At 43.4% G+C, this 18,648-nt stretch overlaps 1 protein-coding gene and 1 long non-coding RNA gene across 2 annotated transcripts; one reads left to right on the forward strand and one right to left on the reverse strand.

The window, feature by feature from the left end:
• Positions 1–3,873: 3,873 nt before the first annotated feature.
• EIF1B (eukaryotic translation initiation factor 1B) lies at positions 3,874–6,609 on the reverse strand. The gene is made up of 4 exons (XM_046003529.1): positions 6,371–6,609; positions 5,273–5,436; positions 4,763–4,864; positions 3,874–4,339 (listed from the first exon to the last, which is right to left on the reverse strand). The coding sequence occupies exons 1-4, from the start codon at positions 6,399–6,401 to the stop codon at positions 4,295–4,297; spliced, it is 342 nt and encodes a 113-aa protein (XP_045859485.1). The 5' UTR covers positions 6,402–6,609; the 3' UTR covers positions 3,874–4,294.
• LOC123940602 lies at positions 5,444–16,423 on the forward strand. The gene is made up of 3 exons (XR_006818087.1): positions 5,444–6,095; positions 10,270–10,534; positions 14,933–16,423. It is a non-coding gene; the product is annotated as an uncharacterized LOC123940602 (long non-coding RNA).
• The last annotated feature ends 2,225 nt before the right edge of the window (positions 16,424–18,648 follow it).

An 18,648-nucleotide genomic window follows, 5' to 3' on the forward strand; every position in this document is an offset into this window, starting at 1 on the left:
TCTTTTCTCTCCCGCAGAAAAGCAAATCGATATAGATTTTTATGGATTGCAGTGATAAAGGATTGGCTGGATCAATATCTGTCTCCCATTTGAGGGATGCCAAAATTAAACTTGTCAGCTGGAGCTTTAATGATGCCCCCAACAACTGAAACCTCAGTAATTTACTGTGAACTGCCAGGTGCACGCAAGGTCTTTAGATGGCCACAAGGGGGTGATAAAGGATTACACACTTGCCCTGATCACTCCCCCCCTCCTTCACCTCTTTAATTCCCTACTTTTTAATAGCACAATTCCCTGGGGAAGTCCATGTTGTTTTATTTCAACAATCCTGGTCTACCAAGTAGGTCACCAGTGGTTCCAGTAGTCCAATCTGAATAGCGAGAGGGCTAACGTTTCCTGTATTTTAAAACGTCAGTGGCAATAAAGTGCCTGATTAGAGTGCACTCAGTTCGTGACCAGTGAGCAGGTGGGCCATTTTCCCCCACTTCAAAAAATTATACTATTCTCCAAATCCCTGATGTCTTCTCTGCAGAATTTGTCATGGTTTAACGTGGATTAAAGTACTCTCTGATTCCATCTCCACCACCATACTGTATGCTGTCCCTTGCCCAAAGGACTCAGGAGGTTGGCCTGGGGTCCCAGTAAGAATGGGTAAAGGACAGACACATGGAGACAAACCTGCAGGTCATAGCTACCCTCCTTTTAGACGGTGCTGTAGGGTCAGAGGCCCTTCAAAATCCTCCAGGCTGGAACAGAGAGCTTCATTCAGCCTGAAGCCCAGTTTGGGGACTGAGATCACTTAGATGCCCTGTGGGATTTTGACTTTGAACTTTAGTCCTCTTTTGTGCCTTGAATGAATGGTACCTAATTGCTTTTTGCATGAAAAATGTCTGGAAGTTGTTCTTTCTTTTGAGATGAAGGCGCCAACCATAATTCTAATCATGCCCTCAATTCGTTGGGAAAAGAGCTCCAGACCCACGCAGTACTACTGCTCCCCCTGCTAGGTCAAAATCAGATAGATGAGATAATAGGTGAGCGACATGACCCACATGGGCATCCTCACAGCCCAGGCTAAGTTTTAAATGGCCATTTCAGTTCTCTGTATAGGTCAGAGACTCCCCACAGGCCACATGTCACTGAACCCAAAAATGCCTGGATTAGGGCTGTCCAAGGACAGTTTGAAATTCCCTTCTTTTCCTGGCATCAATTCTGCTCTGAATGATTCTCCAGTAGTGAAGTAATACAGCCATTTCTCTGATTGATCGCTTTCCTTTTTCCAAGTTTCCATAATCAGGATAAAACAGAGTTAAATGCCTGCACAGCCATGCGAAAGGAGCTGTCAACGCTAAAGGTCCTTTACATGTTTTACTCTTGCTTGATTCACTTGGCCCCTTGACCCCAGACAAGCACCACGTGACCTGGCGATCGCCTGTCAAGTAAGAGCAGCTGGTAGCAATCCACAGCAAATGAGGATTCCCTCAGTTTTAGTTACAGCAGGGCCACCCTTAACTCATTTCCTTCCCACAAGGAATTCTGGCTTAGTAAGGGGAATCCTCAAGAGGCCCAATGGAACAAGCTAACGAGGTTGTGAGCAATCTGATGAGGTTGATTTTTCGTGAGCTGTAACTACCCGTTCTTTTAGCTGGAGCCCAGCCGGTGACAGGTGGTCCACAGAAGTCTATTTGCGTTCTCTATTTATTTTTGTTAACTGCCGTCTGAATGGGACTAGAACTGTTCCTTCCATATTAGAGCTGCCCTTTCTAGGATGGTTGAGAACAGCTACTATTATGTGAATTCCTAAGTACACAGAGCAGGCTGCTTCCCCCAGGCTATTCTGGGCCTCAGGGGGTCTAGGATTGGAGACAGAGGAGGTCACTGCTAGAGACACTTTACTCCAGGCCCTGCCTCAACCCAAGGTTCATTTCCTAGTAGCTTCGCCAAGACCTCTGCCACGTCTAGAAGGTCAGGGACGATTTTACTTGTCCTCTATTCACTATTTTTCCACTTTGCATCCTGGGAGTACAGACCACTAAAGAAACTGCAGATCTAAATATTCCACAAGGGAAGCACAAGGAGGGACGCCCCTCAGGCTAGTTATTTTTGCTACATTTGTTAAGACGTAATCTATTTTCCCTCCTCAGTTATACAGGGCTACCTAGTCCTTTTTGCCTCTGAAACAGACGAGCCCTTAGCTCTGCTCCCCTGCTCTTAGGTACCTCCAAGGCTGCCAGTTTTTCCACATGAGAGTGATATTTATTCTAAGTTCTTTGACGAAGTTTCAGTAAATTGTGGAAATCCATAGATCTTAATTACATCCTTTATTTCCATTGCACTGCAAGCACTAGAAAGAAGGAAAAGGTACATGATCTGTTCTTGCTCTAAGGATAGGGACTGCCCTGCAGGTGAGAAGTCCAGTCAGGTGTCTGGGGCTCATGGGCTGAAGGGAGATCAAGAGAGGCACTCCTCAAAGAAATCATTTTGCACCAGAGGCTTTTCATTCACCCAGTGGGAGTGGCCTGACACACGGATTATGGAGAGCTTACCTACAGGTGCCAAGAAGAGGGGCCTTTCTTGTGAGGTTTCTCTTCCCTGTCTTTGTTCAGTTTTAAAGGTCAATTATTTCCTGGGCACTAGCTTGGCTCCCCTATTTTAAAACATTACAATGAGGAGGCAACTCTTGAACACACATGTTAACTTAGGTTTCTGCTTTACCGTTTTCATAAACTATTTCCATGGCACATTTCAACTAGAGGTGGAATCATTACAAAACGTTACAGGTATAAAAATGAGGATTTCTCAAATTAGCTGGAAAATGCTCTTAAACTGCTTGTTCTTGGTCAAATTTTGTTTTTCAGGAAGAGCCTCCCAAAGTCAGCACTGTATTCTGGTATACTCACACTTAACAGTCCCAGTCTTTCTTGGAAGTAGCACGGGGTAAGGAAATAAAATCTATTTAGTGTCTTTAAGAGGTAAAGTATGGTGGCCAATTTTGCTTTTCTAAAAGCAGTTATTATTAAAATAGGGGCAAGGGTCCAGCTAGTACAGAACATGGTGGTGGCCTGAGTGAGACACTTTTCACATCATTATTCCACCACATTAAGCTGGAGTATGCATTTACAGACGCTTTTTTTTTTTTTTTTTTTTTTGTCTTGGTGAAATGGATTTAATGACATGGCTTCTATAATGGAGCAAATTATTACTATTCCATAAAAAGCAGAAGCCTGTAACTCAAGATGAGTTGCAGAAATCTTCTAAGAGCTGCCCCAACCCCTATGCATTGTCACCTACGGTTCTCATTTCCTTTGGTGAAACCCATATAGTGAAAGAACGTGAGTTTTCTGGCCTGGAAGCCCTGAGCTGGCACCCCAATTCAGTCACTTCCTGGCACTCTGGGTAAATTAATCTCTGCACCTCTGTCTTCCATCTGTAAGACAGTGATCCCACCCATCAACACTTGCAGGACAGTGCGTGTGACTAAACTTATTTTCTGTCAGGAGCCTTCGGTATTACCTGGCATAATACTGGGACAGATTTATGTTGGCAGCCCAGGAACATCATCAATAAAAACATATAAAAAAATTCTATGTGTTAATACCTGAATTTAAATTGTACTTCATATTCTCTTTGAAAGTTTAACACTACATTCTCATAAATCTTGGCTCTGGCCGAGCTTATACTCTTGTTCCTAGTAAGTCAGTAAATGAAGAAAACAAGTTCCTCCATCTTTGGGTTTAACAGTAGGTAAAAACTAATTAGAATACTTGCCATGACCTGAACCGAAATCAAGAGTGGGATGCTTAACCAACTGAGCCACCTAGGCGCTCCTTATTTAAACAACAACAACAAAAACTTGTAGAATGAAAACTCCACCTATGAAAGACGAAATATGTGTATTTACTTGCTTAGATTTGGGAGCCTAATTGCTCATAAAGGATTCATAGATGTTTCTTTATTGTTAAGCTGCAACATACATGGTTTAATACAACAAAAAACATTTAATCAAGTGAAAAAAAATAAACTGAACAATAAACAAATAAACACTCAAAACAAAATATTTTCCATTGGAAACATGTTAAGATGAATACGGGGTTTCATTACCATCTTACTGCAATTTTCTTATGTGTTACTAACCTACATACCCCATGTTTTCTGTAATCATGCAGGTGTGAATGGGAGTTTGAATGATTAAATACATGAAAAGTCCGTTTACTGCAGAGAATCATTTCACAAGGCAGCCAAACTGGGTTTAGAGAACAAAATTATTCAAGAAATTCTCCACGTATTTAGGTTAATTTTAGAATCCATGAACCTTAAGCTGTTCTTCCTTGACAATGCCAACCTGCAAAACAAAATTTAACAGAATCACTGAGAAATTTATCTATTTCATCCCTAAGAAAACATGGAGTGTTGATTATAAAAAGAATCACTGTTAATAGTCTATTGCAACACTGTTACTTACGGTATTAACTGTTAACACTAAACAATTCCACACACACTCAAGTACCTTGATATGCCCCCCCAAACTCAACTGACGATGTAGGTACAGGAATGATCAGGTCATTCGAATGATAACATAAGTGAATAAAGGTTCTATTGCCTTCAAAATAAGTACCAACTTTGTACTTCTCTTTCAACCAATTTACCTCATTCATACGATTTTTTTTTCTTTCTTTTTTTTTTAACTAAGAAGAAAATAATTCATAATTAATGTTGCCCTTCAATACAATTTTGGAAGAAATCTCAAAGCACCCAAGCCACTCACCTCCAAGAGAAACTGGCAAATGTTTTTTCTTTGGTCACCTTGAAGCTGAATAACCTCTCCGTATTCAGGATGTTCAATCACAGTACCATTACAGGCGAATTTCTGGAGAAGTGTATGTTTAACATAACTGAGTCAGATACAATGAGGTTTTATTTTCACCCTAAGACTAATATTGACTACTTCAGTGGACTTGATCATGTTTAAGAAACAGGTTTTGTCTCCTGTAATCCCCAGCGCTCCCAAATTAATTTGCAAGTGAATCAGCAGGAAACATAAAGGAAATGATTTTACTTGGAACACCAAGAACTGAATATTTCACATTTTGTTTGAAAGCCATGAAAATATTATTTTAAAATGGGAGACAACACAAACATCGGGGTGTTAACAGAATGAACACAGCTTTCTTAGGTCCTACCATTTTCACCCATACTGATGAAAAGTCGGGTAAAGGTGTCCTATTCAGGAGTCATCAATAACTATAGTTTAACCTTTTCTTCCCAACACCTTTACCTTTTTGAAAGCTTTCACAAGTTTCTTTTTGTCATAATCATCTGCAATGCCCTGGACAGTAGTCAGTGTCTTTCTGCCGTTCCGTTGCTGGATTCTTATATGAATGTAATCCTCAGTCCCTGCCGGGAGTAAGTCGTCACCCTTAGTTGCATCAGCAAAGGGGTCTGCAAAGGGACACACAAAAAAAATATTCCAAACCAGAAAAACATCTTTTAGTAAGTCATTTCCAGATGTAGGGCACACTACAATCGAGCAGCAACGAAGGTTCTAGTGCCTCTGCTTTTTTTTGCGGGTGGGGATGGGAGGGGGTAATGGGGCGAGGTATTAAGAAAACCACCAAGGTACTCTCACAAAAAGAGGAAAAATTTAAACAGCTACGTCCACGGACATGTGAATAGAAAACGTTGTTACTGGCAGATTGTCATCATTGAACGCAGTCCTCTAATGAGAAAAGCGCTTTCAAAAAACCGTAATTTTATAGCTACTATAAAAATGTGCGTCATCTCGATTCCATTCTGATGACAACAAAACAGTCAAAACGTGTCCACCCCAATCATTTCACCGTAACGGTGCCCTTCACAAGTAAACAAGAAACAGAAACCTACATATACGCAGACGCACATATACCTATCTGTCAAGAGGCGTAATTTTACAAATTACTACGCAAACAGAGAAGCTGGACCGCAGCCCTGTGACAGATCAGAGGGCCGGATCCGCGTCTTTAACCGAATGCCCGAGAGAGCTGCTCCGAGTCCCCGCCGACCGCCGATGGACGCCGATCCCCAGCCCCGGGCCTGGCAACCCCCAGCGAGTGGAAAGGCAGGTCGGGGAGCGGTGGGCCCGGCTGGCAGAGGCGGGAGCCGGGGCAGGGGCTTCCGCGGGGAGGGAGCGGGGGCCGCAGCCGTCCTCGGGGAGGGGGTCGCCAGGGGCCCAGTCGCCATTTTCTGGGCGCCGAGACAAAGCCCCACTCGGGGTGCGGGGAGGGCAGCGGGGGGGCCCCTCGGGGCTGCGGGGCGGCCAGCGGCCCCGGCGAGGGCGGGTAGTGGCGGCCGGCCGGGAGGCGCGCGGGGGCAGGGGGCGGTGGCGGCCTGATCTTACCGAAAGATTGGAGGTTCTGGATAGTGGACATGCGATACTAGTGTGAGGCCGGTGAGGGGATAAAATTCCTGCGGGGCCCGCCCGGATCACCGTGTCTGGCGGCTGCAGTGGCGAGAAAACGTAAATAAATAAAGAGACGCTTCGCCCCGGGGCTGGGATTCGGCTGGAGCTGCGGCGGCGGAAGCCGGGAGTAGGCAGGAAGAGGCGAAGGAGGAGGCGGAGGAAGAGGCGGCGGCCACGGAGGCGAAGACGCGAAAGAAGAGGCGGCGCTGTGGCTTCTCCCACAAAATGGCCGATGGAGGCTATTTAGCCGCGCCCGCCGCCCCTCCCTCGTGACACACCCGCGCCGGGCAACTTGGGACTTGTAGTTTTCTGGAGGCCGCTGAGCCCGTCCAGCCCGGGATTGGCGGGTTTCCGGGACCGCAATTCCCGGCAGGGAGCACGCCCTCCGGCTCCTGCGGAGGCTGGGGAAGAATTCAGCGGGCTGCGGGGCCGTCGGGGCAGAGCCCGCGGGTTTGGGGGGCCATGCACTACCCCATACCCAGGCGCTCTCCCTGACTCCTTTTCTCTTGCAAATACAGCGGCGGCGCCAAGGGGTCGGTATGGGGGGACCTTCTTTGTCAGTTACCGTCGAGGCTTGGAGTAATATAAGTAAAACCGGGGTGCAGAAGAAAAACAAGCACCCTAGCCCTGGCTTTTGATTCATTAGGCCGCTCAGCACCTCCTGCATCGCAATACCGGCCCCCAATCTGACCCCGGCCCCTGGCCCCAGTTGGACAAGCAGCGTTAGTCCCCACGGAGGTTGGAGGTGAGAGAGCTCCTTGCACCATCCCCAACCCCCGCCCCCGGGCTGCCCTCCCATTCCTAGCGCGGTGGTTCTCAGACTCCAGCGTGCATCTCCCGGAGGGCTTGATAAAACACGCATTGATAGGCCTCAGATCTGCTGTTTTGGGTCTGCGGTGTGACCCAAGAATTGGCAAATCTAACAAGCTGCCAGGGGATGCTGATGCTACCGGTCTGGGACCACACCGCAAAAGCACTGCGCAGCTTCACCAGGGGCCAATAAGTGTCATCCGAACATACCAAAAAACCAGCCTGTCAAGTTGGACACAGAACCTTGTAGGGTAGGTGCCAGCCATAGATTGAAGGTGAGCTCAACAAACAGGTTAATTGATAGAGTCAGGTACCAGGGCTGCAACAGCTTATCGACAGAGCTACACACATAGAAAACAAACCTGAGACTTTGGGAATGGGCTTACCCAGGCAGGTGCTCAATTATCAAACTTGGTTGGCTTTCTGGAAAGAAACAGAGAGACTAAAATTTAGGGATTCTTAAACTTTATTCGAGCCATGGCAGTTTTGTGAAACCTAGGGAACCCTTCTCAGAATCATGCTTTAAGTGCATAAAATAAAACACGGAGTATTACAAAGTAAACTAGTTATACTGAAATTAAAAACAATATGTTGGTAACACAGTTTCTTTTCTAATGTTTCTTTTCTATTGCATTGATGAACAAGATCTAGTAGTAGGTCTAACAAGTACTAGAATTTCAAAAAGGTGATGAAAGCTATTTTGAGAGACTTGTGACATCAGAAACGTGATGTGAAAATACTTGTTCTATTAGTGCAAAGTGGCAGGTTCTTCTAATACTGTTTTTGCCAGTATTCATAATGGGGAAATACTAAATTTTGGTTAGAGGTTAGTGAAAATATTGATGTAATCTTTTTCCCTCTTCAATTTTTGGGGTTCCCCCCAGCCCTGCAGTTTTATCTATGGACTAGAGGTCTGTAAACCCCAAATTAAGAATACCCGGATTTAATAACCTTTTGTGATTAAAAATGATGTTCTTATTGAGTGCTTAGTATTTGCCTGTTGGACTTAGACACAGTATTCTTGATCTCCATAGCCATTCTGTGATATAACTCTATTGAAAATATGTGGAAATGGCGGCTCTCATAGGTTAAATAAATTGCCTTAAAAATACAGTTCATGGGTGTCTGGGTGACTCAGTTGGTTCCAGTCATGACCTCTGGACCCTGGGATGGAGTCTCTTATTGGGCTCCCTGCTTATTGCAGGGGGCGGGGTGGGGGTGGGAGTGGGGGCGGGGGGGGGGTGGTGGTGGTGGTGTCAGCTTTTCCTTCTGCCTACCCCTTCCCCTAGCTGGAGTTCATGTTCTCTCTCTCTCTCAAAAATAAATAAAATCTTAAAAAAAAAAATTTTTAGTCTTCTAATTTTGATGTAAATGAATAATACTTTTTTTTTCTCCAAACTTGGGTGTAAGTGTTAGAGCTGGTCCCCAAGCAAGGAGAATTAGGCATTTTTTGTTGTTGTTGTTGTTCATTTGTTGATCACAGCTAGAGAGGTTTCTGTTCTTTGGTCTTATAGCTCTATACACATGCTTTGAAGTAATTTTTAATACTACTATAGATGAAATATAGGATAAACAAAATGCATGTCTGTTTCTTACTAGATGTCCATAACCATTTCATATTACATTTTTTTTCAGAAGTAGACAGGGGTGGTCCAGTCAAGAATCAGATAACAAAGATACATACAGAAGTTAAAAAAAATTCCAGTATCTTATTCCTAAGATACTGGGATCTTCATGATCCCATTATCTTCATGATCATTAACCCCTGGGAGGAGAATTCCTTTTTACTTCCTAGTATTGAATCAGAAACCCCTAGAACCTCGGAAATCTTCAATAAAAGCCAACTATATAGGTTAGGTACAATTGTGATTGTTATCTTAAAAGTTTTTTGGACTCTTTGGTCATCGGTAGCTTTGTTTTTAGACTGACACTGTCCAGTGCAGGAACCACTTGACACATCTGGCCACTGAGCACTTGCGGTGGGCCTGATCCAACTCGATACAGGTTCTACCTATGAAGTACACGCTGGCCTTCCAAAGATTTAAATTATTTCAATTTTATCTGTTTCTTTTTACTTCTTAAAATGTGGCCACGAGAAAATTTAAAATTACATGTGGGCGGCTCACTATTTCTATTAGGGCTGGTTGAGAGTAAAAGGATTGACCTTTAGGCAAAGTTATCATAAAAGGAATAAACTGAAGCATTTAAAATCTGGTCTTTTTAGTTCTCGTAGTTACTAGCCTAGTCGAAGGTGATTATTTCCTGCCTTATTTCAGAAAGGAGTATGGATCACTTGCAGAGAAGAGTAGTGTTGAAAATCAGGGAAGAGTAGAAAAAAGGTAGAAGAACTGAAAAATGAAAGCCCAAAGCTAGAGTTAGAACCCAGGTCTGGATCTTACTTTCCTAATGGTTAAGACAAAAAGAAAATCAGCAACAAAATTCACATAGCTACAGGATGAAAACATACCAGTTGCACAGGAGGAATGACTTTGCCTGGCCCTGGGCCACAGGAGCTGTTTTTCTTGGGCCCTCATAAAGGGGACACTGTGATGTAGCGGACAGCATCCCCACCAGTTTGCCTACTGCGAAGACAATGGTGGGTTTTATGCCGCTGTTTTTTATATCTGCTAGTTATGAAAATGTGCTCTCTAGTTAGAAACTTGGGTCCTCATCCATCCTGCTGTGGCATGCTGGTGAGAACACGCCACTCAGATTTCCTGCTTCAGTGAGCATAATTGATCAACAGCCCCAGCCACTGCTCTGTGAATTCTACCTTGAGTCCCGCTGAGGCCACAATTCCTACCAGCTGCTCCCAGCCAATGACTGCATGTGACAAGGATCCAGTGCAGGCCTCTTCTCCAGATGAGGGACTCAACTGATGGGCGACTTTCATTCATGGACTCTCCATGGGCCTGGCTGAACATTCCTAGCCTTGGGTTGAGATCGAAGACTCTTCTTATTCACCCCTTCTTTCCTCTCTCCTTTGTAGGGTTACCTCATTTGACTCCTTCCTCTTTTCCCCACAGGTGTTCCACCAATAAATCTGCACGTCTAAACCCGTCTCGGTGTCTGCCTCTCAAAGGACCCAAACTGATACACGCAACCCCGTGCTGGGTGGGATGCGAGGTTCTGCCTCTCCTGTATACGTTGCACCAAACTCTGAGGCAAGAAGAGAGAGTATGAGTTTCAGTCCATCCTCACATTTCCAGCTTATGCATGCAGGGTTCCAGCTTGCTTGGATCTCCTCTTCTTTCCCTTGCCTTCCCACTGGACTCTGCATCAGATACAGAGGTACAGTCTTATAGAAGCTGCCTAACGACCCCTCACAATACATAAGTCAATCCCCTGTAACAAATTCTTTCCATATATTTGCGTGTGTTCCAACAGAGAAGGAGAAACAGCAAGGGATGTATACAGGCACTATCCTGTGTGGGTGTTGCATACAGTTACCCTAACCTTTTGGGTGGTTTCTTCCTAGGCTTCACGTAGTTACCTTACATTCCTAGGCTGATCAGGATTGTGCTAGATACTGGAGGAGGGCCAAAGAGCTCTTTGGAGTTCCCCCTCTCTCTGAAGCTCTTTCCAGTACTCTGTGAACTCTAACTGCCTTGGGCTCTTAACTTTTTCTGCTTAACGTAGGGAGTCTGTTGGGCTTTGCCTGTGTTTTTCTTGAAACTCTTTCAAGGCAGTGAACTAGGGCAATCGCAGGGCTCACTGCATTCCTTTTCTATCTTTTAGGGATTGCTGTCCTTTGATTCAGAGTTTCTTGAAAAACTGTTGTTTATACTGTGTCCTGTGTTTTGGTTATTTTAGCTGGAGAGTAAATTCAGTAGATTCATTTTGGTTGACAGCAAAAGTCCAGTACATGTATTTTGAATGAATGAATGAGCTTCTCCTTGGCATCCATCCTGAGATTAAACCTTTGCTCTCAATATGTCTGACACTTGGACAGTGCCATATGGATATGATACAGTGCTGTCAGTGTATGCGTGTGCAATTTTTTATCCACCAAAGGTGTATTTCTTATAGTATTAAAAACCTGTGCTTCAGGACTTTTAGAAATGTGTATTTCTATTTATTTTTTGTAAGATTTTATTTGAGAGAGCATGTACCCATGAGAGAGCAAGAGGGAGGGAGAGAGAGAGAGAGCGCCAGAAAGTGCCAGTGAGTTTTGGCAGGGGGGAGGGGCAGAGAGAGAGGGAGCAGCAGGCACCTCACTGAGCAGGGAACCCCGATGAAGGAACTCAATCCCAGGACCCTGAGATCGTGACCTGATCTGAAGGCAGACACTTAAACAACTGAGCCCTCCTAGGCACCCCAGGCTTTTAGTAGTGTGTATTTCTAAATACTATTTATTCCTTGCTATTTTATAGCAGGAAAACTTTTCTCCTACATTCTTACTCTTCTATGGAGGTTAAGCATACAGTTTGGGTCATACTATGCTTATTAGTATTTTTACAGGAAAAGAATAGGCAAACTGGCCAATTGAAAACATGCAGAACATGGACCAGTGAAGTACAGTTTCAGTTGCTGACAAATGACCTAAAATCATTCAGGAATAAAAAAGTCACTAAGTCTGGCTTAAAGTGCACACTAAAGCTAATTTTTCATAATGCCGGGGTTTTTGTTGATAACAAATTAGGTATAAAACCACACTGTTCTAATTGATTGGAAATAAAAAAAAAAGCAATTAGATCTTCCCTTCATCAAAACCGAGGTAATATTTCTCAGTTCCGTAACCTCATCCAGCTTTGAGAGAGTCCTGAACCCCGCCCCCTCCCCCAAGAGATCAACCAGTCAGCCTTTATTGAGAGCTTCACGCCTTGCCAGGTGCTGTGAAAAGAGACCATGTTTGAGTCAATTGGGCAGTAATTCAGTATGTGCTGGAGGTCAAAGTTTGCAAATATAAGCCCCCTGCTTGTTTTTTAAGAAAGTGAATTCATGTCATATTTTGTATAAAATTTATTTATTCTCTTCAGGAAAATATATGAATTTCTAGCTTCTTTACAAAATTCAGAGCAATTGCTCTACCTTAGCTGAGGCACAGTTCTTGAATTTATTACAATACCTTTTATTTCTTATAGTCCCTATATCATGGAGGCTGAGTGCCCATTGTCTTTGCCATTATCAGTTGTCCAGAACATCGCCTGACTCACTAAATGCTGGTGGCCTTGGCTGGCAGCCTCTTGCTAGTGATTTAGAGAAGGCATAATGGAGACTTTTATGCATTTTCTTCAGCTCAAGCTTCCTGAGAGTCAAGGGGTAGTGGGAAAGAAATGGGATGGATTTTAAGATGTAGGACTGATTTTGGACGAGTGTCTGTAATTGCATATCAAAACTAGATGTTGAGAGGGAAGTATTGATCAGAAGAGTATTTCAGGAAAGAAATCTGTAGGTCAGTAGGAAGAAAATCAGTTACTTCAGTTACAAACAGATACTTGGAAGGAGGGGGAGGAAGAAAGGGAGGGAAGGAGGCAGGACAGGGAGGAAAAGGCAGGCAGGATGCTCTGTGGAAAGAACTGCATCCATTTGGCAACCAAAGTGAGGAAAGCCAAGGCACAGCGGCACCAACCCAAGTGGAGTTTAGGACTTGGTCAAACAGAGGCCCACCCATTGTTTTAAAAAAGGTAACTTAACTGTCATATTTCACATGAAAATTCAGATTTCTGTCTGCACTTAAAAAATCTACATTGACAGCTTATTGTAAAAAAACAAAAAACAAACAAAAAACAACCCGTCAAGGCTAATCTGTAGATATTTGACTTCTGATTGCCCAGGCAGTGGGACAATGTGAATGGAACTGTGTGAATAGAATTATGATGGAAAAAACCCAAAAAACAAAAAAACCAGTGAGTTAAGAAAATATTTTTTTTTAAAAAAAGAAAGAAAAAGAGGTAGAGCCAAACATGACAGGCCTGGACTGTTCCATCTTAGGGAACATTTTCGGGAAGAGTTAGTGCCAACTGAAAGGGCAGAGTCATGAAGGAAGGAATTTGTGTCTTGTATTAAAAAGTGAAATCGAACTGTTTGGCTGGAGGTAGAGAATTTTTGGCTCCTCTTCTGAGTTGGGTTAGCCCAGTGCACGTAATACATCAGCAGTTGCCATTCTGTGTGTTGCTATTCTGTGCACTGGGATTTGTGGCAGAGATTGCGGGTTGCTACATGATATCCATCCTCCCCTTCTTTCATAGTAAAAGAGATCTCCAGTTTTATTCTGGGCTGCAGTGTGCCCCGCATTTCAGTCTTCCCTGCTAGATGTGTCCAATGCAACGTAGGCAGAAATGTTGAGGGAGCTTTCCAAAAAATCAGTTAAAGGAAGCAGACTCGGTTCAGAAAAGTGTCCATTTGCTCTCCTTTCTGCTTCCTGCCTGCTGCCTAGAAAGGAGACAGGGTGCTGGAAGTGCAGCAGCCATCTTGGGCGGTGAGGTGACCTTGCCATGTGGACGGACTGCAGCTGGTAGCTCAGAATGATAGAGGGAGCCTGGGGCCATGTACTGACTGTCTCTGCCCTTATTCTGTGGCAGAAGAAACCCCATGTGCTTAAACCTCTGGTGTTTTGGGTTTTCAGTTAAATGAAGTGGAACCCAGATGAAGAGTGCTTGTGAATGAAAACCCCAGTCTCAGGGAGGCTGGGCACACACTTTCCTCGTGACCCCTGTCGGTGCTGCCTGTGGCCTGGATTATTATGCCTTCTGTGCTGTGATCCAGGAGAGTTGGGCCGGCTACAACGTGAGTTGTGGGAGGACATGCCAGAAACAAACTGACGGTACCTTGTGTCTCTCACTTCAGAGGCCACATGGCAGGGCAGATGTCCTTCAGTTGCCTTGGGCTCGTCACGACTTTGCAATAAACACCAGTGACAGACGGTGGCCTATGGGAGTTTTATTTATATATATATATATTAAGGTTTTTATTTATTTGACAGAGAGATAGGGAGAGAGCACAAGTAGGCAGAGCAGCATACAGAGGGAGAGGGAGAAGCAGGCTCTCCATTGAGCAGGGAGCCCGATGCAGGGCTCGATCCCAGGACCCAAGAATCAGGACCTGAGCCAAAGGCAGCCGCTTAACCAGCTGAGCCACCCAGGTGCCATCCCCACCCTCCACGACCCCCCCCCGGCCCCCACCCCATGGGAGTTTTAAAGGGAAGAGTTGATCACATTTTGCCTTGTTTATTGTCTGCCTTGGAAACAGCACGTCTGGACTCTCACCCTGAATCTGGAAGCAGACTTCCTAAAGTTCAAATTTAAAAAGTCTGAAATCCCATGAACATTCTTTGGCTCTTTAAGATGTAGTTATATATGTTCGAGGGTTGACTTCCAGCTGATGTCTATAACTGCAAGCATACATGTTAAATTCTTCAACTACTTTCATGCGGGTTGGCAAATAGGTACTGCCCTGCCTCCCCAGTCCATTCTTCTCCCTTGGGACCTCTTAGACCACTGCCTGAACAAGCATCTGAAAGGCTGATGCCTGGCAGCAAGGCCTTCCTGAATCTGGTCACGATCCACTTTTAAAATTAGTCATCTGAGCTCCTAGTGTTCATTTTCCCAGCAATGTGTTCATTGCTGCCCAATTTTTGTCAGTAGTTCGATGGAAACGCGGCGGAGGGTGATGTTCTAGATTTTCCAGAGTCCAGCCCTAGATCAAATCAGGTCAGCAGATGAACTGAGATCGTGTGTTTCATTTCAGTTTGTTCCTGCCACTGCTGCCCTCTGGAGAACTGGTCTTGCTGAGTTGTTGTCGGGGTGATGTCATCCGCCTGTGCTGAGAGACAGGGGAGGAAACGGCCCACATGACACTCACTGTCGTCTGTCTTACAGAATGTTGTCAAGCTGTGCTGTTTTGTATCCCAGTGTCTATTTATAAGACTCCTCAGAGACTTGCCTAACTGGTCTTAGAAGCAAAAACAGTTGTATTACTCCTGGAAAACTGTTCTTTTTCCTTCGAGAAGCCCGTCTCCAAGTGTCCAGTATTCTCTTCTCCCTGTCACTCTGGAATGAAGCAAAGAAACAAAGGAAGGAGGAAAGGGAGGAAATACTTTGAGCTATGAAAAATCAAAGCAGATAGATGATCAAAGGAATCCAAACATACAGGCATTTTGTGTTTTTTTTTTCCTCAGCGGAATTTCAACATTAACTTATCACAGATTTGCACCGAGTAATAATTATGTACTTGCTTTTCAAAGCTCTGAAGTACAAACAGTAAGTGCCTGAAGAGGGCATTCTCTGTATGTGCCTTGTCTACAGACTTCTAAGTTCTTCTTCCCACCATGTTTTTAGAAATAACCAGCACAGTTAGGGCTTTGTAGAATGATATTCGGACACTTTGCTTTCATTTGAAGGCAGGCACAATAAAAATGTCTTTGTAAGCTTTGTCCCAATTTGCCTTTTGTCAAACATGGAAAGTCCATTGTTCATAAGTTCCATAAACATGTAATGCAGGCATACCCAAGCACCGTGTCTTCTGAGATTATGGTTTCTTTTTTTCCTTTTGTTAATAAACTGATTCAAGTCTCATCCCACGTAACTGCGGGCCATCTGGTACCCTACCTACGATTTCCAAGGATTCTGCAGAGGCCTGCTTCCTTCTGATCCTCTCCCACTTTCAGTTCTTACTCTGGTTGAATTCTTTGCCCCAGAGAATTCTTTGCTCCTCCTCCCTTACTTCCCTAACTACTGCTAACACAGGGTTGTAATGTGTAGCACTTTTATGGGAAAATTGGAGACAACCCAAGGAGCACACAGGCTGGGGATCAACTTCCAAGTTCAGAGTTAGGTATGGTCGCCTCCTCCTGAGACCCCTCCCATCACTCTTCCTCTCTCTGTGTTCTGGGCAAGCAAACCACTTGCCAGAGGACAATGAACTTTTTTGGGCCCTTATCCTGCAGAGCGATAACTGCCTTCCTCAAAAACCCAGCGATTTCAGCAGAGAGGACTTCTTGTGCTAGAGTCTCTCATTACACAGCGGCAACAAGAGCAAAGAGCAGCAATGTTGTGTATTGCATTTTGCATTAAGTTCTGGAAAAGCAAATTCATTGGCAGCATTCTCTCTTCATTGAGCAGGACCTGTGGGTTCTGGGGACCTTATGGTTTGTGGGGAGAAATCTGGAACCTGTAGTGTATTAGACACTCTTTCTCGGTATTTTTTGGCTGTTAGTAAGGTAGCTAATCCAAAAAGTATGTAAAGATTGGCTGCAGTGATAGACATACTGTGTTTTATATTTTGCTAAAATATATAATTTGATAATCTTTCAATATTGGGCTAAGACCTTTTCCTGATTATTGGCTTACTGATTGGAGTTCCTTGGTTTCACAAATTCTACTTATAATATATTGGTTAGAGTGTCCTGTTTTTGTGTATTTACTTAGTAAGATCTATTACTTATTTATGTTAGACAGAGAGATAGCATTGGGGGAGAGGGGCAGAGGTAGAAGGAGAAAGTCTTAAGCAGACTCCCCACTGGGCAGGAAACCGAGGCAAGTCTCCACCTTATGAAAACCAGGAGTCAGACATTTAACTGATTATACCACCGAGGCATCCCTGTTTTTGTGTATTTAAAGTAAGAACTTAAGGGGCATCTGTGTGGCTCAGTCGGTTAAGCACCTGCCTTAGGCTCAGGTCATGATCTCAGGGTCCTGGGATCAAGTCCCACATCGAGCCCCCAGCAGGTACCCCGCTCAGCAGGGCGTTTGCTTCTACTCTCCTCCCCACTCATGCTTACACTCGCTCTCTCTGAAATAAATAAATAAATAATCTAAATCTAAAGAAAGAACTTAAAGAGTTTTTAAAGCTATCAATGCAAGATCTATCAAAATCTGTTTTTATGGCTACTTCCTACCAATATTTGTTGGCCTTATTTGCACTTTACTTGGCCAAAATTCTCATTAGCAATTCTCTTTTATTTAATTTTTCCAAAGTTGTCAATGTATTTCTCCTAGAAGTGACAACTGTCTTTCTTTTTCTACTCATGGAATCCATTTCATTTTATTGGAATTAAATAATTACAGTAACATGTAAAATTGCAAACATAACTGTGGGAGCAAACATAACTGACTCTTGGTAAACATGTGTTTCATGTAGTGGAGGCTAGACATGTCAGGGCCCAACTAGGCAGCAGCACTGGGGCAGGGGGAACGTTCTACAGAAGGAAGGTGGCGATTGGCTTGGAGAGTTGGTTAGCGGGGGTCCATTATGGGAGCTTCTCTCCAAGCAGATTAATATTAATAACCAAAGGCCCAAGGGCTACCTCTGTTGACCAAGTGTATGACTTCATGGATGTAACATCGTCTCTCTGAATATCAATTTCATTTGTAAATTATGGAAGAAAAAAAAAGGCATACTTGCCAAACCTACCTGCTAGGAAAAGCAAATGAAATAATGTATGTAATGCTCTCTTGAAATAGTAAAATTCTGTAAAAAACAAAAATGTTTTTGTTACTCTAGGTTTTGTGTTTTTTAATTCATTCACAGTATTTGATAGCTGTGAGGAAATATTTATTTGGACTCTCTCCCACCTTTTCATTTGTTTGTGATGACTGATATTCTTGATTTTTAGCTTAACTGGAGCCATATGTGATGTGGAGAGGCTAGGTCACCTGTACATTGTTGTCCTGATAACGAGTTGCCTTTTCCTAAATATAAATAACAGCTTTCCAGATTTCAGTTTAAGAAATAAATTTGGTTACATCTTGCAATGTTAAGGCCTCCAAACAAAAGCAAGACTTGTTTCCTATGCTATATATATATATATATTTCAGTGTTTGAAACTTAAGACTTTGATGGTATTGTCCAGGCATACAACCATTCTGGCTAAAAGTGTCCAAATCTGAGAATTTTTATATGTATTATTTCATTAAATGAAGGTAAGTGAAGTAGTTGTTATTATCTTATGTTTACATAGCAGGAAGTTAAGGCTCTGAGGGGTTAAAAATCCTGCTCACACCCACAGAGCTTATATTAAGTGCCTGGACTGAGCCTTGAATCCGGGGCTTCTGGTCCAAATCTCCTGATGTCTCGTATGCAAACCCTCTCATACAGAAATTGGATAAATATACCTGAATGATTCACAGAGCTGGAGCAAACAGAAATAATTACAGAGTGTATGAAAAGTCAAGAAACATAAGGATGAATTCATTTTTAGAAACACATTAATTACACTTTCAAATAATATACTCATAGGATGTTTTTTCAACTCCCAGAAAATGTTTCAGATGAAATACGTCTAAGCTTAAAGCAATAGGTCCTATCTATTTTTTATTCTGAAAAAGTACAATGAATACACTGTTAATGTTTCTAGACCTTTTGGACACTCTATTGTGTCCAGGTCACTTAGAAAAATCAGTAAAAAACTCAACTTATTATTATGAGTGGCTGATTGTTGTATCAGAAACATGTGATATAAACAA

The sequence above is a fragment of the Meles meles genome, chromosome 4, assembly GCF_922984935.1.
Source record: "Meles meles chromosome 4, mMelMel3.1 paternal haplotype, whole genome shotgun sequence".
Classification (NCBI taxonomy): domain Eukaryota; kingdom Metazoa; phylum Chordata; class Mammalia; order Carnivora; family Mustelidae; genus Meles; species Meles meles.